The sequence below is a fragment of the Gymnoscopelus braueri genome (assembly GCF_963280865.1).
Source record: "Gymnoscopelus braueri genome assembly, chromosome: 22".
Lineage (NCBI taxonomy): Eukaryota > Metazoa > Chordata > Actinopteri > Myctophiformes > Myctophidae > Gymnoscopelus > Gymnoscopelus braueri.
The window spans coordinates 9,247,919-9,273,227 of record NC_137624.1 but is presented as its reverse complement, the minus strand read 5'-3'; the positions used below and the strand labels follow the sequence as shown (position 1 = coordinate 9,273,227).

At 39.1% G+C, this 25,309-nt stretch overlaps 2 protein-coding genes across 2 annotated transcripts; both read left to right on the top strand.

Moving 5' to 3' along the window:
• The first annotated feature begins 1,078 nt into the window (after positions 1-1,078).
• psmd5 (proteasome 26S subunit, non-ATPase 5) lies at positions 1,079-12,083 on the top strand. Its single transcript, XM_080419473.1, has 10 exons — positions 1,079-1,261; positions 2,622-2,766; positions 3,258-3,371; positions 3,830-3,958; positions 4,758-4,867; positions 5,076-5,218; positions 5,965-6,156; positions 7,924-8,033; positions 8,655-8,795; positions 9,531-12,083. The coding sequence occupies exons 1-10, from the start codon at positions 1,089-1,091 to the stop codon at positions 9,786-9,788; spliced, it is 1,515 nt and encodes a 504-aa protein (XP_080275599.1). The 5' UTR covers positions 1,079-1,088; the 3' UTR covers positions 9,789-12,083.
• A 3,302-nt stretch (positions 12,084-15,385) lies between these two features.
• On the top strand, positions 15,386-24,870 carry LOC308078811 (cathepsin K-like; the record flags this gene model as incomplete). Its single annotated transcript, XM_080420160.1, has 13 exons — positions 15,386-15,465; positions 15,512-15,654; positions 16,329-16,413; positions 18,233-18,265; positions 19,262-19,322; positions 19,378-19,437; positions 19,806-19,928; positions 20,361-20,523; positions 20,871-20,953; positions 22,110-22,349; positions 22,631-22,796; positions 23,531-23,633; positions 24,431-24,870. The coding sequence occupies 13 exons, from the start codon at positions 15,386-15,388 to the stop codon at positions 24,528-24,530; spliced, it is 1,440 nt and encodes a 479-aa protein (XP_080276286.1). The 3' UTR covers positions 24,531-24,870.
• Between the last annotated feature and the right edge of the window lie 439 nt (positions 24,871-25,309).

The following is a 25,309-nucleotide window of genomic DNA, read 5'->3' as shown; positions in this document are numbered from 1 at the left end:
TCCTATCCATGGTATCTTTAGTCTAAGTTATGGTTCAGCTTTTAGCTTATAGTGACCTTCTTGTGCTTGTTCTTCCTGGGATGGTGTAACACTTCTTCCTCTTTGCGCCAAGGGCAAAGTGCGGCCTCCTACAACAGAGCACAGGGGGTTGACTTAGTAACATACTAAATAGTATATTATATTATATTAATTATACCTCCATTCATTTCAGCTGTCTGCACAGATCAAACAATAAAATCATTATTTTCCAAGATAGTGATTAAGATTTAATCACTTTCCTTCTGATGTGTGGGAAACATTTTATATTGTACAATGGAGGCAAGTTTTAAGCCTTATTAAAAGGGTTGGATTGGTCTAAAAATACATAACAGCACTCCAAAATATAGTAATAATGCAATAAATGCAACACTTTTTTATCCTGCTTCATCAGGCTGATAAAATGACAAATGTGCATCTGAGCTAAACACTTGAACCCTAGCCTCCCTATTTTGGGGTTAAGAATAATTTAATTAAATTTTGTAGATTGACTATTTTCTGCTAAATTATTTTGTGAAGAGCAAAAACCTAGACCTAGCATAGAGCCCTTGGGTATCTGGTCAACTAAGTATCGGGTTTAAGTGCCTACTGTCGTGCACTTTTACATTGAGGAACTTAGCGGCCGAAGCGTACAGAAGGGAAGTCTGTCTTGTATCTGCTTCAAATGTCCTGTGCAAGGAAGTAAATCCCCAAATAATGTTCACATTGTGACCTTTTAAAAGCTCATTGTACCGACACATATCATTGACCCTTAGTCTGCTTTTTTCCCCTCTACACCAAACCTCTTTGCCGAAAATAGCCGATCTACAAGCTCACAACGCTTGTATATCGGCTATCTTTATTTCAGACCCAAGTGTCACAATAAATACACCATACAAAAAAATAAAAATAACAGAAAAAGAAATACAATAGTAAAAAGACTTCCACCATGTTCAGTTTCGAATTAAGTCCAGTAGATGGCGGTAATACAACATCACGGATGCACACTGTAGGAAAACCAAGCAGCTCACTAACTAACACATGACAACAACCGGCCGCCACACCGAGTCAACATGGCGGCCTCCATAGAGAGCTTGTTGGAGGAGATCTCCAGCATTGAAGATCCCATCGAAGAGCTGCAGAATCTGAAGACAGCGCTCCAATCCATCCCTGTCAGCGCCCTGAGGGACGTGGTCAGTGGACAGCGGCTCGACGCCGTCTTCTCCCTTCTGTACACCAATGAAAGGTACAGTTTTTGACCCACTGATGTTAGCATGTGTTAGCATCAGTGATAGTAGCAGTAGCCCTAGAATGGCTGGTACTACATACATTACATACATTGCATGTATTGCAATTTCATGGAGGGAGTAATCTCCGTGGCATTCTAACGTGTCTAATTTGTACTCGCCTATTTATTTATTCATTGCATAGATGTTGCAAGCAGCACCTTCAAGCACCTCAAAGTTAGCCTTAGAATGGCTGCTATTCATATTGTATGCATTGCCTGTATTCCTTAAAGGTACATTTTGGTTAAAACAGAACGTTTTTTGTTAAAAAGTTAAAGCTCTATATTCTGATAGTAATCATTGCTATAGAGTGTTCAGTAACAGTCTCTCCAGCTCTTTAATAATAACACAATATTACCTTTCAGGTGTGTTGCCAATTGCAGCCAATCAGGAGAGAGAACCCATTTTTCAGCTTTAGTTCCATTTTGCCTGTTCATTAATTCTTTGTGTCATCACTTCCAATTTCACTTGTTCATCCCTGTATCCTGTATGAGTTCTTTCTCCTGATTGGATGAATTTGGTATCCCGACCTGAAAATGTATTTTCTGCAGTGTTAATACTAAAGAGATGGGGAGAGCCCATCCCTGTTACTGAACAAACACTCAGAGCAATGATTACTGTAAGAATATAGAGCTATTTAACACCTATTTTAACAAAAGAAAATCCCTGCACCTTTAACAGTCATGTAATAACATTACACTATACACATTTTTGTGGAGGCATTCTGATTTGTAGCGCTCCATGTGCTGCGATATTGGAGTCAGCTTTTGTCATGTTTCATATCAATTTGAAAGTTGTGTCAGAAAAAGTGTATTCAGTAAAATATCTCTACTTTTCCACGAGATTCACAGCAATACTAAACACATAAACTTCCTTTAAAGAGCACACAGTCTGTGTAGTGTATATGACACACAAATAACTGGTAGGTGAAAGTTGATATGATGAGTTGGTTCCCAGTGGTGTAAAGTAATTACATACATTTACTCAAGTACTGTAATTTTGTGGTACTTTTACTTCTACTCCACTACATCTTATTGGCAAATATTGTACTTTTTACTTTTTACTACTTTTTTACTTTTTAACCACTTCAGCCCTATTTAAACTTCACAGCTCACCACGTGTTATGAGCTTGTAGATCTGCTATTTTCAAAATATTTTTAAATACATTTTAGACGTATGATAACTTAAAATGCGACATTCTGCATAATGAGTACTTATATTTCTATGCCAGTACTTTTGTGCTTTTCTACATTGCAGTATTGATACTGTTACTTCGGTAAAACACGCGAGTACTTTTCCCCACCACTGTTGGTTCCACAGAGAACAGATTGAGCTGTGTGTGGACATCCTCAATCGCATTCTGCTGGCGCTGGGTCCACTGCACCTGGCCCAGAACCTGCAGTCTGAGCTGCTGGCCGGGCTGGTCCACCCGGAGAAAATGGTCAAGATACTGGCTTTGACACAGGTACTGTACGTCTCAATACACGTACACTGAATGTAATATGTAATGAATGGCACTGTCCTATGATTAAGTATAACCCATTAAGACCTTAGGCCGTCTAAATCGGTAGCTCTCAAACTTTTCCGTGCCAAGGACCCCCAAAATGATATGGGTTTTGCTGCGGACCCCCCATCTGAAAACGTTTTGTGCCAGGGACCGCCAGAAGAGAAGATTTTTTCTAAAATGTTCACAAATGGCAGATGTCGTGCCGTGCTGCGAACTTGTATATCTGCTATTTTTTTTAAACCACTGTTCTAAAACACTGTTCTAAATCCTAAGAGTTTTCTGAAAAACTATTTAGCTAACTATATATAGCTAATATCTAAAATGACGCAGATGCTGTCCCGGTTTTAATGGGTTATGTATAAATTAGACTTCACACTAAATAATCAATGTTGAGAAAATGTATCATTATCAAATATTTCGTTGTTGTTGTTTTGGTGTTGTTATTTCAGATAAGCAGAATGATGGAGCATCCAGAGGCGGTTACTGAAATCCTGAAGAATCATGACGTTGTGCGTGAAGTCATCCACTGCATTAAGAGTGAAGAGATATCTGTTGCAAAACAGGTGACAATCATAGCATACTGTAATATGTGAGACATTGAACGAAAGAGAACAAATAATACTGTCTATATTTCTGCTGCACTATATACGTACAGTATATCGGCATTGCCGGGTAGAAATGTCCAAAACCATTACTTTTCAGAAAATGGAAAAGAAAAACCGGTGTTCCAATGGATCCAATGTAGTTATTATTTAGTCACAAGCTCTTACTTGATTTTTTGCTACAGTACTTTGACACGACACTGCCATGTGATGAAGTATAAAATAGGGCATTCATTTATGAAAAAGATTAAAGTGTGTGTGTGTGTGTGTGTGTGTGTGTGTGTGTGTGTGTGTGTGTGTGTGTGTGTGTGTGTGTGTGTGTGTGTGTGTGTGTGTGTGTGTGTGTGTGTGTGTGTGTGTGTGTGTGTGTGTGTGTGTGTGTGTGTGTGTGTGTGTGTGTGTGTGTGTATGTTCTCTAGGCAATCAGCTCTCTGTCCAAACTGAGTCATTCCAAGGCTGGATTAGATGCTTTGTTCCGGAGCGACCTGCTCAATGAGATCAAACACGTGATGGCTGCAGGAGACATACTCAGATATAGAGTATATGAGGTGCATTATACCGTTTTATTAGACATCGTTGCCATTTAGAGTAACACAAAAGTATTTATTTCCTTCTGAAATGATATCAAGACATTAAGACCTGAGGCCGATTCTACTAATGCCTTCTAAATCAGTAGTTCTCATACTTTCAAGATTCAAAAATATAAAAACAATAGCAGATGTACAAGCTCACATCGCGGCATGAAGTGACTCGCTGTGCGCTTGTATATCTGCTATTTCTTTAATAGCCAACGCAAAAATCTACAATGACGCAGGTGTTTCCCCGGTTTAAGACACAAGTTATTGGACATTCAATGTCTTTAGGAAAATATTGAATTATGCCTGTGTTACTCAGGATATGAAAAATGTCCAAAAAAACAAACCGTAATGCAGGATACCAATTTTATCCAATCAGGAGAAGGAACCCAACAAAGATGATTTATCATCAGCTTCAGGTTTATACAGTAGTGTACCATTTCCAATTTCGTCTGCTTTTTCTTTTTCCTGTTTGTTTCATCACTTCCAAATTCACTTGTTTATCATATATTCTGTATTAGTTATTTCTCCTGGATTTCATTGGTGTCCTGACCTGTAATTGTATTTTAAGAGCTGGACAGGCCCCTGTTACTGAACAAACACTCTCTAGCAATGTTTACTATCGGAAATATAGAGTGATTCAACACATACTTATTCAACAAAAATTATGTAACACACCCTTAAATTAACAGAGCATTGTACTGTGTATAGACTTGACACAGTTGGTAACATTAGACCCTAAAGACTGATTCATTGTTCTTTGTGTTTGCAGCTGGTAGTAGACATATCTTCAGTGTCAGCCATCTCTCTTGGCTATTGTGCTAATAGCAACATCATCTCTCAGTTGCTGGAAGAATTGACAGGAAAGGATGTACTGATTAGGTAACACACACACACACACACACACACACACACACACACACACACACACACACACACACACACACACACACACACACACACACACACACACACACACACACACACACACACACACACACACAGACACACACACAAATATTGATAGGACATCCCCACCACCCGTTGTTAATATACTGTAATGCAAAATAGATATTTTTGCTCCGTTCAGGGCCACAGCTATTGAGATGGTGACCGCTTTAGCCCACAGTAAACATGGACGACAGTACCTCACCCAGCAGGGTGCCATGGACAAGATCTCTAACCTGATCAGAGGAGCCGACACAGACTCATTCTCCTCTTTCTACCTTCCTGGTAAGACACAGAATGAAATAAGTTGATACGATGTGGTTAACGTTAAAAGATGACAACAGCTACAGTATACAGTCCAGTACAGCTATACTAAGTACAGTAACTGCCCTGAAGCATTTATGAACCCCACCACCACCAACGCCACACACGCCTCCATATTAGAGCCCGACCAATGTCAGATGTTTTGGTCCGATGCCAGTCCGGATTTTGGAGAGTCCTAGACCACTGATTACCGATGTTTTGAAACATATTTTGTCATAAAGTGCAACATTTTCGAATCAATTTGACAAACCAAATGTTTGAGTAAAGTGTCTATTTGAGAACATTTAACTTATAAGTTAAAACAAAAGTTAGTTGCAGCCCTTCACTGAACATTACATCGGTGTGAATGATGTCCAGTGATTGAGAAAATCGTAAATGTAGCATACATATATTTGAATGTAAATGGGTATGTTAAAGGGATTGTTCACCCAAGAATACTTTTCTTTTTTTTTTTGTCGCATTCCTAAACCAATAATTTGATGTCCAGCGGACCGGTAGGCAGCGGTTCTGGTCGGAACCGCTGCCGTTCATCGAATGATTGGCTTAGGAATGCGAAAAAAAACATATCCATGAATTCATGTCTCCATGGGGTGACTAATGTAACTAATCGATAGGAAAAAAAGCCATTTTGGGGGTGAACTATCCCTTTAAGTGTTGGTTGTATAATATGTTTATTCAGACTACTATGTTGTGGGCGTCTCTTCCAGGTTTGGTGAAGTTCTTTGGGACACTGGCCATAATGGAGAGCCCTCAGCAAGTGTGTGAGCACTACCCAGCCTTCCAGAACAAGGTGTTTGAGATGGCTCTGGATCCAGACCCTACGATGACCGGCGTGGCTCTGGACACTCTGGGTCTACTTGGATCCAACGTGGAGGGCAAGCAAGTCCTGCACAAAACAGGTTTGTTTGGGCGTCTCTGTCTTATGACGGTCACAATTTAGGGCTGAAGGATGTATCTTTTCACCATGTGCATGTGCAATAATCTATTATCACATAAAACATTTCATGCTTGTATAAAAACCAAAAAGGTTCCAGTTTTTCATGACTGATATTGAAGAAAATTCAGGCTTAGTGTCGGGCTATATACTGTAGGCTAGGGTTTAACATTTTCCGGGAAATAGCTAATTTTAATTCCCGGGAATTTTCAGACCTTTTCCCGGGCTTCCCGGGAATTCCCGTTAAAGGGTAAAATAAAGTACCCACTAAAATGCATTTATATGTAGATACTTAAATAGCCAATTTTATATTGAGGTGCCCAAATGTCCCTATTGTGTCCACCTATGAACTTGCACTAATAATGACTTAAGTTGATTTTTTTAATCATATAAATATAATATATAAATATAATATAGTGCCCTGGCGGAGATCTGCCCATGTTGCGCAGCAGAGGGTGAAGACAATTAACTTAAACGAGGAGCTGCGCTGTGCACCCAACACACACTCAAAGTAAACAATGTCAAACTCTAGCTGCTGAAATAAACGTTCCATTTGTATCATTATTGACAAGAGAATTTGCAAAAGGATTATTTATTTATTGTCCATCAGAGCGCCGGTGAGGTCACAGCTTATCTCTACTTTTGTAGGATTTGATAGCCTAAACTTGTAATTTGTTTGCAGTTATTAATTTATATTAGGCTACTTGCTGGATATTAAGACTCCATTTTGGGATGTTGGTGGCTTTATGTTGTCAAATGTATTAATCTATATTTTGTTGTTGATCAAATGTCGGGTTTTGTAGTGTGATTTTGATGTGCACATGCATGTGCTGCCACTGACAATCAATGAGACAGACAGCTGTTGTGCAGTTCACTTGTTCTACTGGGTAGTTCTAGTAAAATGGTAGTTTGAACGTTCTAAAATGCAAGTGTAGGTAGGGTAGGGTAGGCTACATTAATGATGATAAAAAAATCGGACCACATCGGTCTAATTCTTTCTCTCTCTCTCTCTCTCTCTCTCTCTCTCTCTCTCTCTCTCTCTTTCTCTCTCGCACGCGCTCTCTCTTGCTCTCTCTCTCTCTCTCCAGTCTCTCCTCTCTCTCTATCAAAAGCATTGCTTGGCTTGCGCGCATTTTAAGCTGGAATATAGGCTCGAAATCAAACCTACCCACTGTTTATGCAGCGTTTCACTTGATGTTGAATCTCAACTAGTCAACTGGTGTCTACTGTTTGACAGCAGAGGAAACGGTGAAATCAGCGTGCGCAGGGCAGGCAGGGGGGCATCACGGCCACTTGTGTTATATTTTGTTCATTACTGTTACATTCAGTGCGTCCCATATTGGTTCTCACAACGGGACGATGGGACCCTGCCCTGGTCGGCAACGCGGCAAGTAACTTGGCTAATTATAATAGTAATTCCTCCGCGCTGTAGATAGGCCTTTCTACTAATTAGTATTCATTTCTAACAAGAAAAAAAAAAAACGGGATCCCGGGAACCGAAGTCAGTTCCCGGGACGGTAAATAACCTCGGGATTCCCGGGATTCCTGCATCCCGGGATTCCCGGTGTTAAACCCTACTGTAGGCTCTAATGCCTGACTGTGACGCCTCGGCTGGACTGACGGGCATTGCTGCATGTCACTCCCCTACTCTCTTGACATTGTAGTTGGAAGCATAAGAAAGACATGACCGTTTTGAAGTAATTCAGTCTCATGACTATGATTCTTTCCTCAGGAGAGAAGTTCAAGGCAGTGTTGTTCAGAATGAGTCAACTGGCCTCGACTGGAGCCACAGAGATGAGAGTTCGCTGCTTGGAATCCATCTCTCAACTGCTCAGTCTACAGGTGTGTGTGTGTGTGTGTGTGTGTGTGTGTGTGTGTGTGTGTGTGTGTGTGTGTGTGTGTGTGTGTGTGTGTGTGTGTGTGTGTGTGTGTGTGTGTGTGTGTGTGTGTGTGCGCGTGTGCGTGTGCGCGCATGCTTTTCAGTACCTAGGTTGACAAGTATATGTAGTACTAATCTATTATATCATCGCTGTCGATCTGAAACCTTGTTTATCCCAAACTGTTACTTTTCAAGAAAAAGAAATGGGGGGGGGGGGGAATAACCTGTGTTGCTGGATCTAGTTATTATTTAGTCACAAGATCTTTTTTTAAATATATATACTTAATTGCAGGTTTGTACAATACATGTGATCCATTTCATCCATAATATCTTACAAGTTTTCTTCACTTGTTTAATTCATCATTTTTATAGATTTTTTTAAGTTAATAATACAAAAAAAGGGGGAAATAAATAAATATTTTCCAATTATTAATAGATGGTGGCTTTACATCCAACCATTTCCGTGTGATTTGTTTTAAGGCAGCAAGATCTTGATTTCCAAAAATTGTGAAACTAGCTGATCCACATGCTCGATGTGACGCTTGTAGGCTCATAACACTGGTAACCGGTCTGTTCTATTGCAGGCAGAGCAGCAGACAGAGGACCTTCTGGCTCTAACAGAGTCCTGGTTCCGCCTGCTGTCTGATCATCCCATGGAGATGATCCGTAACATCAGCACACAGCCCTTCCCTGAGCTCCACTGTGCAGCACTGAACATATTCGCTGTGAGTACCCACCGCCCACATGCTGGGGTACAACAACTCATCTATTTCATTGATTATAAGAAAAACGATTGATAATTGATGAATAATCTATCCCTATTTTGAGCATGTCATTATAGACAGTTGTACATGTACTTAAGTACAGTTTTTAGGTATTTTTACTTTACTGGAGTATTTCCAATTTTCTGTACTTTTACTTCTACTCCACTTCATCTCAGAGGCAAATATTGTACTTTTACTCCACTACAATTACCGGTATTTGAAAACTTTACTAGTTACTTTGCAGATTTTGATTATCATTACAAAACATACATTAACCACTAAATACATTTCAGCCATTTGAAAATAGCCGATCTACAAGCCCACAATGCGTCGCATTGCGACGCATTGTGGGCTTGTAGATCTGCTATTTTGAAGACTTGTGAAACGGGACATTCTGCATAATGGATACTTTCTACTTTTGGTACTTTAAGTACATTTTGATACCAATGCTTTTGTACTTTTACTCAAGTCAATTTTTAATTCCGGACTTTTACTTCTAACAGAGTATTTCTACATTGCAGTATTGATACTTTTACTTAAGTAAGAAATGTGAGTTTTTTTTCCACCACTGGATTCGATTTTTTTGTTGTCCTTTTATTACACCAAAATGAGTAATTCATCCATAATCTCCATCAACCATAATCCTCTTTGAATGTGTGTGTGTGTGTGTGTGTGCGTGGCCTGATGGCGCTACAGGCGATTGCTCCTCAGCCTTGGGGCCAGCGACTGATGATCGCCACCCCGGGTTTCATGGAGTTCATCGTGGACCGCTCGGCAGGAAAGACGAAGGAGGCAAAGGATGCCAAGTTTGAACTGGTGGGGGCGCTGGTGAGCTCAGCGAGAGCGAGAGAGGTGTTGGGCAGCCAGTATTACCTGCGTCTGAAGGCCTACATCCGAGAAGGACCCTACTATGTGCTGGCAGTGGCTACAGTCGCCACAGATGGAGCAGACTGATTCACTGTTAGCACGTTAGGTCAGTCAGGGGGGGTCAACAACACTTCAGCTTTATTTAATATTTTGGCAATTCAGAAATAGCTAATTATTTTCGCAAATAGCAAACAAATTTGGAATATAATAGCTTATGTGGCTAAATGTATGGTGCCATGTTCAAATATTCGGACGAATTCCACACTATTCATAAAAGAAAAGAAAGGACACAATGTTAACAGGTTATGCCTGTTTTGATGTTTGAAAAAAGCATCACAGTTTAGTTTTTTTTTGTTTTGTTTGTTTGTTTATTTGAATAAAACAGAAGATGCAGGTGCATGATTGAGAGGCACTTTGTTTCATATTGTGTTAAATGGTGTTGTAAGAGAGCAGTTGTTTACAGAGGTGTGATGGAGTGATGAATATTGTCAATCTCAGCAAAACAGTACAAATGTACAGTAAATAGTGAAATATTCACTTAATGGTAATATACACTACAGTATGTAAATCAGAAAAGTCACACTTCATTTACCCATTTATTAATTTGTCAGTGGATTGCAGATAATGGCAGAATAATTCAAATGTAATAACCATAATACAGCATGTATTATGTTATCTTATCTTCAATAAGCCAATAATTTTATACGGTGGTTATACAAACAAACCAGGACCAAAACTGCATATTCCTGAAGCCGATTCTACATATGCCTTCTAAATCCTAACAGTTTCCTAAAAAAACGTATGTTATATCAGTGGTTCTCAAACATTTTCATGTCAAGGACCCCCAAAATCATATGAATTTGGCTGCCGACCCCCATCTCAAAATATGTTGTTCCAGGGACCCCCAGAAGCAAAGATTTGAGTTTGCTTAAAAATATATACATATTCAAAGAATTGCAAAAAAAATCAAGATTTTGAAAAAATAGCCAAAGTATAAAAACTCTGTAAGCGTCGAGTTGGGCTCAAGGTCTGTGGATCCCACTTTGAGATCTACTGCTCTAGAAGCATAGAACAGAACCTGTCAGCGGGTTAGATGTCAGAAGAATCTATTTACTCAACGTGTGGAGTAAAACTGGTTCCCAAACCGGGGGTCCTCAAATGATTTTGGGGGGTCCCCAGATGATTAGCATAATGTGCAACATTGTTTTCTCAATCAACATTAAACAAACCAACAGTATAAGTGGATACAGGGTATCTGCACATTTCTAAAGTGACAATTTAAGGACTTAAGACGTTTTTAATACCTAAATAAATTGAATAAACTAATAACAAGACCATTACTACACCAAAAGTAACCAACAAACTATACTATAAAAAAAGGTCACACATTGGCCAAATTGTCAAATATAACCTAAGACAGAGGCATAAATTGTGAAAATAGCCGATCTACAAGCTCAGAACGCCTCGTGTTGCGAAGCATTGTGAGCTTGTAGTTCAGCTATTTTCCCAATATTTATCTGTGGAACCGAGTCAAACTAAATGTAATGCCTCAACTCTTACAATTCCAAGTGCTTGTCAGGGTGGGGGGTCCCCAGTTCAAATAGGATTATTTTGGGGGGTCTCCAGTTCAAATGGGATTATTTTGGGGGGTCACGGCCTGAAAGGTTTGGGAACCGTTGGAGTTAAACAGCATGTGAAAAAAGTGTACTGTGTCTCTAGAGCAAGTTGAAATAACTTTTCCACTGCACACTGTAGAGACACATTTAAACATTTTCCCATGAATTGATGTCCCGTTATGTGCTTTTCAGTGCTTTTACCTACAGCAGGTTGATAAAATGTTCATTCAATAATCTTTATAAATGTATTGCATTGAAGAGGCAACTGCTTTGTTGCAGAGCAGCAGACAGGATCATTTGGCAGTAACAGAATCCCGGTTCCACCCTCTGTTTGATAATCCAGTGGATATGATCCATAACATCAGCACACACGGAAAACACATTTACATGTTTTATTCTTTTCATTCACACGCTGTTATACACTGCAAAATGGGTAAGAAGATTCTCACACATTGTGGTGAAGTGTGCCCTTATCTCTTTCCAAACTCTGAACATCTTAAATTTTTTTTTGTATTGGTCATTTTACTAGACATAGAATGTAAACAAAATGTGTGATCCAAGGGAGACTGTTTTAATCGTTTTGCAGTGCATAATTTAGTTTCTCCTGGTCCATTACTTACAATCCACTGTGCTGATAACAACAATGTACAGACTGTCTCCTTGCCAAGAAGTTACCTCCAGTTTTATGGACTTTGAAAATGCACTTGTTTTGTTTTCTTCTTTTTTCAAATACTGAATCTTGGAATAAATTAATCTTCCATGTCAATGTTGCTCTTGTTAGTCCTTCATGTTACATCAATTAGACTCTCATAACCGATGGATATTTGTGGGTGATGAAATCATTAGTAGCTTTTGAAAGGGGAATGTCCTGTCCGAAAAAAAAACAACTGCCCTACATATGCCAAATGCCTTTATAATGTAAACATAATGTATGAAATCTATACATTTGTACATTGTAAAGGTCATACATTTCAACATAAAACACACGACATTACATGAGGGAAACGGTTTCCAGGTGTTATTCAACTTCGGTGGGTAGCCTTGTAGAGAATGCTTAATTTTCTTCAGCAGCAGACAGTAGTGTCTATCTCTAACCCAGTGAGAATGGGTGGGGACATACATTAGGACTCTTCCAGTGCATAACAATTAAACGTCTTGCCTGTAGAGTCAGAAAAGACACAAAATGTAAAAGAGATTAGTTTTGGGCAAAGACTCAGCTAGGACCAACAATGGGAAAAGAGTTGATTTTAGATGAAGTGTCAAACAGAGACTCCCAAATTTCAGTCATGGCAAGAAGATGGACACAAAAAGTTAGGTATGATTTTCTTTAAGATGATGCTGACTGACTGACTGCTGCAATGATGACACCAAGTACAGCTATTTAAGAGTATAATCAGTGGTGTAGTGGTATATGTTGTGTCATATACCCACTTCTTTGTCAGCAGGCTTTGCATGTACTCACTTCTAGCCTGTGTAGCAATTCGTTTTAATTATTAGTATATACATTTGGATATTTTGAATATTTGCTGTGGATTCTGGATTTTCCGGAATTGCTGCACTATCAAATCCTGCCACATGTTCTGCTATGACTCTTCTCGTCTCCCAAGTACTGGAAGTCAAGAAAACAACCACTATCTTTCTAGCTCCTCAGACACACACACACACACACACACACACACACACACACACACACACACACACACACACACACACACACACACACACACACACACACACACACACACACACACACACACACACACACACACACACACACACACACACACACACACACACTCCTCTCACTCATCTTGTCTTGTTTGCTCCACTAGAAAATAGCTGTCACAGTGTTATTAATCCCCAGAAGCTCTCGCATAAAAATGGGAAGGGCGAGAAGTGTTATAGGTTTGTGGGTGTTACCTTGCTTGACAAAAGTCAATCCTTTGACCCACAACCTATAACACTGTGGTGTTTGCTTCCTGTTTCCATCCCATATGTTGCATTAGAGGTGAATTAATGTGCTAACCAACAAGCCCTACAGAACAGTGAAGAGCAAGGGTGTTAACATATTTAGCACACTTGCACTAATTTGAAACAGTATGAGTATGATAATGATGATGATACACTTTAAAACACAGGACAGCCACCCTACTGTGTTGTTTGTTATTGTTATGTCTCTTATTGAGTTTCTGCTTTTGTTTCCCTTTTGGGAATTAATAAAGTATATCATCATCACACGTCAACTACTGTACTTTCTTACTGACCTTTTCCCAGTCATGAAGTAATACCAACTGTTTTGTTTATATTTTATTCAAAATCCAAAAATGTTATGCCCTCAACTTATTTTTAGTTTCTCCCCATATTACTGTTATCTTATAGGCCTACTATAAAATGAGCAAAACAGTCTGTCCATTAGTCCTCATCCATTTTTCTCCTCAGTGGGTTGACAAATCGAACTGAACTTGCACATGGGTGTTGACCACTGGCATATGCAGGGAGTAAGGATGTAAATTTGTCATGTTTCCCAAATTTGCGCTGTTTATTACTATTAGCATTCTCGCTATGAGATCTGTAGTCACGGTCACATTCCCGTTGCCCGGACGGGCGGTGGGTGGAAATGTGGGTATGGACTATTGAATATTGAAAATGTGATTGAAAAGTGACCTTGCAAATACTGTATATTATAAATACTAGTATAGGCCTATATGAAACTAGTTATAGAAACTAATAATTTTTGAGTAAAACATCACTTTAAGTTGGCCAGGTGTATGATCATTTGTGACAGCATTCAGAGTACATGCACTGTTTCTTTACGTTAATGGCATGGACCACCTTGAAATGTGTTTGTATACCCACTTCTCCAGACACCACTACTGTACACCCCTGAGTAAGGGCAGTTTCAATTCATTCACTAAGGTGTCTATCAAATTCACATTTCATAGAATTCTGGAATGCACTGATCCTGTTCCAATGCATCTGTGACTTCATAATGGAATTCAATGTCATTATTCAATGGAACATTCTCTGTACAGACATCAGACATACACTCAACACACACAAGCACACGCATGGCAAGGCAAGGCCATTTTATTTGTATATTACATTTCAACGACAAGGCAATTCAATGTGCTTTACAGAACATCAAGCAAACGAAAAAAATAAAACAATGATAAAATGACATTAGGATGCATCAAAGGAGTAAAAAATAACAGAGCAGAAGAGAAAGAAAAAGAAAAAAACAAGTAACTCAATCAAAGGCAGTGGCAAACAGAAAGGTCTTTAATTGTGTTTTAAAATAAATAAGAGTTGCAGCAGAGCTGCAATTTTCTGGGGTTTTTTTCCCAGATATGTGGTGCATAAAAACTAAATGCTGCTTCGCCACATTTATTTTTGGTTTTAGTGACAGAAAGCAGACCTTTCCCAGATGACCTGAGAGGTCTGGATGGTTCATGATATCACACAAGATCATAAATGTAATTTGGCCCTAAACCAATCAAAGCTTTATAGACCAACAATAGTATTTTGAAATTCTTTCTTTGACACACAGGGAGTCATTGTAAGTATTAAGAACTGGAGTGATATGCTCCACTTTCTTGGTATTAGTAAGGACTCTAGCAGCAGTGTTCTGAATCAACTGCAGTCGTCTGATTGATTTTTTTGGGAGACCTGCAAAGACACTGTTACAGTAGTCAAGTCTACTGAAGATTAATGCATGGGCACGTTTTTCTAGATCCTGCTGAGACATACAGTATCTCTAGGAATCCAGGGGGGCCACTGCCCCCCTGGATTCCTAGAGAAGTAGAGACAGAAGGAAGAAGAGCGAGAATCGAGGAGGAAGAAGGAAGTTGGGTGGAGGAGGACGACGAACTTGAAAGCAATGAATAGCAGAAATAGATGATCTACAAGCGCAGTACTCACAACCCATGTTTGGTCTGTCGTGAAGCAGAACGAACAAGTTGGTTGAGAGATCGCAGGTGTATTTACACTGTGGTGATTGCAACAAGGATTGGCTGTGGTGAGTGGAGGCAGGTGTAGTGGTTACGGGTGTTTGTGAATGGGGAGTGGCTAATGTGTGAAGGCGGGAAGCGATTGAGAACGGGGAGGGGCCATGATAAGCAGAGGGTGGTCTCCACTCCTGAACCTGCGTGGTATACAACTTCATTAATGTATAATAGATCATTGTTCTCCGTTCAGGGCCACAGCTATTGAGATGGTGACCACCTTAGCCCACAGTCAACATGGACAACAGTACCTCGCCCAGCAGGGTGCCATGGACAAGATCTCTAACCTGATCAGAGGAGCCGACACAGACTCATTCTCCTCTTTCTACCTTCCTGGTAAGACACAGAATGAAATAATTTGATACAATGTGGTTAACATTAAAAGATGACAACAGCTATATAGTCCAGTACAGATATACTAAGTACAGTAACTGCCCTGAAGCATTTATGAACCCCACCACCACCAACGACACACACGCACACGCCTCCATATTAGAGCCCGACCAATGTCAGATGTTTTGGCCTGATTTTGGAGAGTCCTAGACCACTGATTACCAATGTTTTGAAAACATATTTTGTCAAAAATTGCATCATTTTCTAATCAATTTGACAAACTTATGTTTGAATAAAGTGTCTATTTGAGAACATTTAACTTAAGTAAAAACTAAAACAAAAGTTAGTTGCAGGCAGCCCTTGACTGAACACTATTACATCGGTGTGAATGATGTCCAGTGGTTGAGAAAATCTTAAATGTAGCATGTATGTATTTGAATGCAAATGGGTATGTCAAAGGGCAATTCACACTGAGCACTATAACTATAACTATAAAAGTATAGTTTTAAATTGTTCTAACTTCTAAGTCAAGTGGATGGCAGAGTTCACACTGACTATTAACAAAATATAATGGTGAACGATATACTGTAGTTATGGTTATCTTCGTGCCCGGTGGGAATGGCTCTTGTATCATTCTAGGTTTATTCACACTATTATGTTGTGGGCATTTCTTCCAGGTTTGGTGAAGTTCTTTGGGACACTAGCCATGATGGAGAGCCCTCGGCAGGTGTGTGAGCAGCACTACCCAGTCTTCCAGAACAAGTGCACACATGTAGCATCCCGCACTCACGCTGCTGCACCCAGCCCTTCTCACAGGACTGAAAAATAGCTGTCACAGTGTTATACTTTGTGGGTGTTAACTTGCTTGACAAAAGTTCCTGTAACTAAGTGCCAATAACACGTTGCATTTTAGGTTAACACGTTAACTAATCAGCCCTTCAGAACCGTGAAGACCAAGGGCGTTAACATAACATCCTGTAGTATAGGCTATTTAGCACTTTTGTTGCGCTACTTTGCAGTACTTTGAATATAAAAAATGACCAAGGTATTGTTTCAAAGTTTGTTTTAGTTTTTTATTAAATAATGTATTTCTTTGTAGATTACACAGAGTCATGGAATGTGTGGCTAATTTAATCGCTTTTGAATAATAAATATAAAAGTTTCAATAAAGTAATGATGTTTAATATGTGAGCAGTGGCTGAACTCTCTCTACTTGGTAGGTCATTCACAATGATACTAATAAATCCCTATGTCCTTTCAGTGTGGAACATGAAGCAAACATTAGCTGCAACAGAAGTGAAGTGACTTTGCAAAAACTTCTGGTCAGAAGATGTTGTTACTGTAGGTGAAGAAAACAGGACTGGACAAGACTTTGCTTGTATAGATATATTTAGTTTGTAGCCAAAGATAAAGATTTCAAACCATGCATTTTTTAATAGGTGGATAGGTCATTTTCAATTTGGGCTCTCAGAGTGGGAACCAAAAAAAGCCAAATTCAGACATGCATGACAGGTCACACTATATGGAATAGTCTACAGTACATGTTTTGCCTCAGAATAAATCAATTCAAAATGTAGGGATGTTAAGAGACACAATTAAGGTAAAGTCAAACAATTAGAAGCAATCAGGTGGCCAAGTTGGAGTGTCTTTTTCTGCCTCTAGGCCTAACAGTTATTTAAAAAATAAAATAAATAATGTTGCTATAGCAACGTATAAAGACTTATGAGTTCCAACAGGTCTGAATGGGATTTTAGAGTTTCCAATGCTGTTTATTCAGTTGTTTTTTTATCGTCCTATAGATAACTGGTGGGATAAACGTGCACTTAAAAGATATCATGATGGTTTCTTTCTTGTAACATCTACAAAGTGAATATCTTAGGCTATTGGTTCAGTTTTCAGTAGGCTCTGTTATTGACATGAATGACAAGAAATGCAAAGTTAATAACTGACAATTTCAAAGTGTCTTGCTTACTGGCCCCCTGAGCTCTTGTGCCCCAGGGCATGGGCCCGGTAGGCCCATGCGATAATCCACACCTGCCCTCGGGGGACCAATAAAGGTCTTAATATCTTAACTTATGTGGACTTAAAATTATTTGTTTCATATTATTTTATGTTATGGCTTTGCTACCCTGGCATTGGCCATTTGTGCCCTCAAATAATTGACAACACCAAAGGCCAAGTGGCCCTACTCCTAAAATTATGAAATTCCAGTCCTGCTCCACATAGCCCATTCATCAGCTTGTGTTAAAAAATTGCTTATCACTTTATTATTATTCTCCGGTCTGGACAGACCGGAGAATAATGACATTTGATTACTGTGCACAAAATGTTTTAAATTAGATTCACATGACCAAGTGAATTCACAGATGGGCAGAGAAACGCAAAGAAAGCACTTTGTATTAGGAAACATTACTGCCCCTTGTAAGTGTGAACATTTTTTCTACACACACAAATTTTGAGTCTTCATTTAACTCTGAGGGTGTAAGAATATTGGTCAATTTTCACACTGAAACTGTTAAATTAACACTCAGTATTTTACAGTGAAGTGTGTTATAAGTGAGCTTTGAACTCTTATCTCCAGGACAAGGGAGTCAACTCACTTGATGACAACAAGGTATGTTTAGACTAATTTCTCTCATTTGCATTATTATATTTAATGGGGAGGCATGAATAATGCTGTTGTACTCTGGGAGGGAAGTTCCAGTCCAAGTCAAAGTTTAGTCACATACTGTACAGTATAGATGAGAGTAAGAGCATATAGAAACGATTTAGTGAGACATGAGATACTGTAAAACAGAAGCTGAACTTCATCTTTTTAAGGAGGGAGCACAATATACTGTTACTTAACAGGAACCTATGGTATGACCCATAGGTTACCCAATTTCAAGTATGTAAATTAGATTATTGTGTGATACCATTAATGTTCAACAGCTACAATAATAAGAAATAATACGGTATTCAAACTCCTCTGTTATCAGAATATGTAGGCTCAGCAGGAATGACCTATATAGCTGGCTGGGTTACATCTGATTCTGTTTTTTTTTTGTATATTCCTGTTTTTTTCTTCTGTTTTTTTCCCTCCTTGCTTTGTTTTGCCTACAGTTCGGAGATAATCCCTGAAACATCTAATCTTTAATCTAAATGTAGATATACTGTAAGGAGGGTAGAGATTGTAGATATAAGGGTTCATTTGCTACCAAATTAATTAGCTTTTAATATAGAGACTGCTACTATTTTAGAAAAAAAGACAAATAAAATAAAAAGCAAAACTTCAAATACCCATGTTGGAATTGTTGATATTGAGAGTATTGTTTACAAAAACGGTTGCAGATCATATTAGGGTGCCAGTGCTACAAAAACACCTATTTTCCAGTCAAAAGAGAAATTAAGATAATGAAAGGATCCCCATGTCATGGATGATTCATTCAAGAGGCATGGACAGTGTTGTTGTTTTTTATTGGTATCCTTTTGGTAACTACAAAGATTTGGATAATCTTTGTAGTTCATCTGAATCTTTCAGTTTGTGATGGATTTCTCTAAATTGCCAGAGCAAAAGCAGGATCATATTCAATCATTATTGTGACCACCAGTGTCATTTGTATTGTTTCAGCATGCGTATCCTGGTTGCTGTGCTGCTTTTGACCGTTCCTGTTCTCGGTCAGTTGTTCTCTAGCCTCGATCTCCAGGCTTTTATTGTTTAGTGTTGCTAAAAAATAGTTGTTCTCTGACTTGAATGAACAATGGGAAGGGTGGAAAACCCAGTTTGAGAAGATTTACCAGGATCAGGTAAGATACAAATACTCTACATTCACTAATTTTGTCTAGCATTCACACTCACACAGTTGGAACCTGGGCACCGTGAATGAAAACAAATTAAATCTATGTAAAATAAAACCTATATATCATCTCTGACGGGTGACGGCCCCAGTCATAATTCAAAAACGTTTTACTTCTATTTCACCTCCTCCCCAAGATTGATAATTAAAATTGGCGGCACGCACGCACACACACACACACACACACACACACACACCCACACACACACACACACACACACACACACACACACACACACACACACACACACACACACACACACACACACACACACACACACACACACACACACTAATCAGTCAGTGTGCATGTTTCAGGATGAGATGGCCTATAGGAGAATGGTTTGGGAGAAGAACTTAAAGCTGATAGAGAAACACAACCTGGAGGCCTCAGCAGGACTGCACACCTTCACCATGGGACTCAACCACCTGGCTGACATGGTACGTCTGTCCTCACTCACAACAGCAAGGACACATTCATGCTCTCATGCCCGTATTTCATGAATATGTATTCACCTGAAATGTATTTTCTGTTTACTAAAAAGCTGGAGAGATGGGGAGACCCCTGTTACTGAACAAAAACTCTTGGAGTATAGAGCTTTAACTTTTTAACAAAACACTTTTTGTTTTAACCAAAAAATATCACTTAAACTACCTTTAAGCACAAAATACACTTGCCAGAGTTTAGAAAGAAGAGCAAATAACTAATTGGGTCAATACAGGGATTATCAGGTCTACAGCGGAGAAATTACACATAACATAATATAATATAATATAATATAATATAATATAATATAATATAATATAATATAATATAATATAATATAATATAATATAATATAATATGATTATATTACCTTTTTGTCTATCAAGACAACAGAGGAGATCAACACGAAACTGAATGGTGCAAAGATGGAGGACCTTGATGATTTCAAAAACGTGACCTTCGAGCAAGAAGACAGTGGCTCACCGAGGCCATTACCTCGGACAGTGGACTGGAGGAAGGAAGGCATGGGTCACTCCAGTCCGAGATCAGGTATGTTGTGAGATATGGGGATATAAGCTATTGACCTACAGTCCTACACTGTAATATCCTGACAGTAAATTTGACTCAATGTACATTTTGCAGTGTATAAGTGACTACACTCAGTGATTCTCTACTGTATTTGCACCTGGCCCAAAATTCTGCATTTCCCATGAAGTCAGGACCAAACCTATTGAATAACATGACTCCACTCACTTACTTTATCTATGACCCTTTCAAGATCCACTGCGATCTAATTTGTGGTCACAGGAAATTGGTTGAGAAACACTGCTCTAAAGGGTACCTAGTGGAATTTGCCATGAGTGTTCTGAAATGTATCTTTCTCAAAACCGAAACAGAAATGAAAGGAGGGAGAAGAGAAGAGAATCAGCAAGTGAGGAAGAGGGAGAAGAATGAAAGAGAGAAACATAAAGAAAGAAGAGTGTGAGCGAGAGACAGACAGAGAGAAAGACAGAAAGAGAGGGGGCAGACAGAGACAGGAAGAGAGGGACAGAGAAAAGACAGACGGAGAGGGAGAGAGCCCCCCCCCCCCCCCCCCCCAGAGAGAAAGACGGGTTTGAGACAGAGTGAGAGAACAAGACTAAGACATTGAGGTAGGGAGGGACAGAGACACACGGACAGGGCCTTTTCAATCCAACTGACAGACAAACCATTTATTATTCAACAGAATATTCAGAGAGAGGATCAAGTCTCCCTCTGCCCCTACAGTCCTCAATAGGGCTGCAGCTATTGATTATTTATTTATTTATATATTTATATTAGAAGCAGGTTTAAAAAAATATATATATATATCAACAAATCTATTAACCATTTACGCGAATCGCAACGAGTTGTGAACTTGTAGATCGGCTATTTTCAGTTTCACAAAAAAGAAAATAAATTTATTTATTTAAAATGTTTGCCTATAATGACAAGCCCAAAATAAGGATTGATTATTGATATGATTAATGTATTAAATAATCAATATTTTTTTATAATCAATACATTGATCAGTTTATTAACCGCTGCTTAGTGCCACCATCTGGTAGAGGATGGTACTGTATGTATGTAGGTACATGTGTGTCATTGAGGAACTTACGTTACTTAATATGTATCTGACAGTGGACCCCCATCAGAAAATGTTTTGTGCCAGAGAACCCCAAACAAGATTTGTGTTGTTGAAATATTTCAAAAGATATTCCAACATTTTAACATACGTCATGAGTTTGGCGTAGGATATACAAATAGATTTGTGTGTGTGCGTGTGTGTGTGCGTGCTGCATAGCATATTCAGCATGCCTATTGTCCTATGTGGACTACCATCCTATGTGAACCTGACAATGCGTTGATACTCTTTTGCTTAATGTCTAATCTCATGTAGCCTACATACCTGCTGCTAATGTGGACCCACTGAAGTATCACCACCTCAATATCTTATGTCTAATATATTGTAGATACTGTACCTTGTCTATGCTATCTGTAGTGTACTGTATATGTGGACACCTACATTTTTGCCTCTCCTTGACGTGTTTTTCTTTGCCGTTTGATTTTTCCCCATGCTCTCTGCTCTCTCGTCTTTTGTGTACTCAAACACAAAGGGAAATGGATGTAAATCATGTTGGGCATTTGCCGCTGTGGGGGCCCTCGAGGGACAAATGAAGAGAGTATCTGGTAGACTCACCCCCCTAAGTCCCCAAAACCTGATGGACTGCAGCACCGAGAACCACGGCTGCGAACCTGGATCGTACAAAAAAGCCTTCGACTACGTCAAACTCAACGGAGGCATCGACTCAGAGGAATCTTACCCCTATAAAGCCAAGGTTATCTCATTTTCTATTGTAAACAAACCATTTTGCTGAGCTTAACATAATTGATTGATTGATTGAATACTTTATTAGCAAGTTTGGGAAACAGTACGGCAGTACAGTTACAAAGGTTATGCTAAAAGGATAACACAAAACCCCCAGGGGGCTTGTTTCCATTATGGTCCTTTGTACCCAATTCATCAAGACATACGATACATTACATTACATATCAGTAATGTATTGTATGTGTATTTCACACTTTTGATAATTACAATGTAGGAGAATGTGAGTGTAATTAATCTCATTTGCTTAAGGCTGGGAGATGTCACTATCGTAACTCTGGAAAGGCTGGATACTGCAAGGGATACATGTCCATTCGCAAGGGCAGTGAATACGCTTTGAAGAAAGCTGTTGCAAGAGTGGGGCCAATAGCTGTGAGCATTGTTGCCAAAGGTTCAACTTTTCACCACTACAAACGAGGTAAGTTTGAGACATCTAACATGATTGTAGTACACAAGTTATGGCTACCCAATGAGCACTCAGCAAATGGGAATGTAGCTACTGTATGTGCTCTTATCTGGTCATTTGTGCATTCACATTTCCATACACACACACACACACGCACGCTTGCGTGCGCGCACACACACACACACACACACACACACACACACACACACACACACACACACACACACACACACACACACACACACACACACACACACACACACACACACACACACACACACACACACACACACACACACACACACACACACACATTCACACATCGATGGCAGATGAAACCATGCAAGTCACCAATGGTCATTGGGAGCAGTTAGGGTTTTAGTGTCTTGCTCAAGAACACTTTGTCAGTAACCCAGGGGGTGCCAGGGATTGGAACCTTCTGATTCTCCAGCGATTGCTTTACCTCGCCCTGAGCCCCTGCCACGACATCAGTTGTTTGGTGCAAATGCATTCATAATGCAACCTAATAACTGCCTGTCACTTACTTCCCTTTTCTGTAATGTTACACATCATACCACAAGAGCTTGAAGGAAAAGGGACTAGTCTTGTAGAGACTTTTTGAATACATTTTTGCATTGTTTTAGACAAGGACTAAGATTTTGGTTAGTGTGTTTTCGTCTTGTTTTTCCTAATATGCTACCTGTGTTAACCATCAAAGTTCATTTTGAACCATATTGATCTCTCAGGTGTGTATAATGTACGCTGCAGCAGCCCGAAGATAAATCATGCTGTGCTAGTGGTGGGCTATGGTACAGCCAACGGACAAGACTACTGGCTTGTGAAAAACAGGTAAATAAATCATCTTAATGGCAAAACATGATCAAACTTCCCTTTTGCCCTATTCTGATAAAGAGTGATTCCAGCATTCCAAAGCCTATACAGTTAAAGCTATATCTACTATTCTGTTTAGACTTTTGAATAGACAATAGGTTCCTGCTCAGGTCTGTCGATGTGCCCTGAAAAGAACCAGTGAAAATTTTAAATAAGCCTTATTGTCAGTCAGTGGAGAGAAGCTAAATGTGAACACACACAGCATGTTTTCAATGTCAATCTAATCAGGTAGGCTATTTACAGTGGTGGACAGGACAGTAACAAAGTTACATCTATACTTTACTTGAGTAGCCTATTTGTATTTGTGGATACGACTTTCAAGCCACTACATTTCAAAGACAGATATTGTACTTTTGACTCCACTACATTTTTAGGAAGGGAAAAGGTACGTTATAAATTAACTTCAGCCCTATTTCAAATATAGTTAAAATAGCCGCTCTACAAGCTCACAACGCTGCTATTTTCACTTTTGTTTATATATCCTTTTTATATATAAGTTCTGGAAAACATTATATCATTGCATTGATATTAAAAATAAAATGTTCTTTTTTATTTGTAATTTTGAATACTTAGGCTAAGTATTTTTAAGAGCAAGTTCTCCAGTACTTTAACTCTAGTAAACATTTTACTGAGCAACTTTCACTTGTAGTGGAGTAATATTTGACCAGGAGTCAAATAATCGAGTCTTGGGGTTGAGTACTTCACCACTGGCTATTTATAATGACAAACATTCTAACTGAGTTTTCTGCTTCCAGCTGGGGGACTGCATGGGGTGATGGAGGCTATATTCGAATGGCCAGAAACAAGAGGAATCTCTGTCACATTGCCAGCTATGCTGTCTACCCCGAAGTGTGATCGTCTGGCACCCAGTGACTTAATTTGCTTAATTTGTGACTTCTGTGCTGGAAGTTTGAAAAACATTTTGTCATTTTGCTTGAGCTCATAACACAGTAAGTGTTCAAAATGTATTGTGTTAATTTGCTTTATGCTTTTTTGTAAATCACATATACCCAAGTATTCATGGTACTAGCGTATCTGTAGGCATATTAGTATGATACTCAAAAACTGAATGATAGCGTAAATCAGTGTAAGTTTAGGGTACATAAACAGGTAAACAAATCTGAGCTTTGCTAAAACAAATTGTGGCTATAATAAAGAACCTTATATGAGCATTCAATGGCATATGTGTTGTGAGATTTGTATTTCCTGAAATAAAGTGCCGTGCAAAAGTATTCAAGCCTCCTTAAAAGTCAGATTTGTCTGGGAATTATATATTTGTCCCAGCCAGTACTTTAATATAAACCCATACGATATGCGGTTTTTCATTTGTCAGGTCTTAAGAAAAAAACATGCTGAGGCCTACAATATACAAGTAGTCCATTCTTTTCATTGTTGATAGTCATCTTCACATGCTTCAGTCTGGCCAATTCAGCTATATAAATAGCTCATATTTGTTGCATAAAACACCTCCCAAGTTTCACAGAGGCCAATTGTGTCCTCATTAGAGCAGTATGTGTATACTTGAAGCATCCACAGCACATGTGTTTAATACTGGGGGTGACAAAGGCTATATTTGAATGGCCAGGAACCATAAGAATCTCTGCCGCATTGCCAACTATGCTGTCTATCCTAAA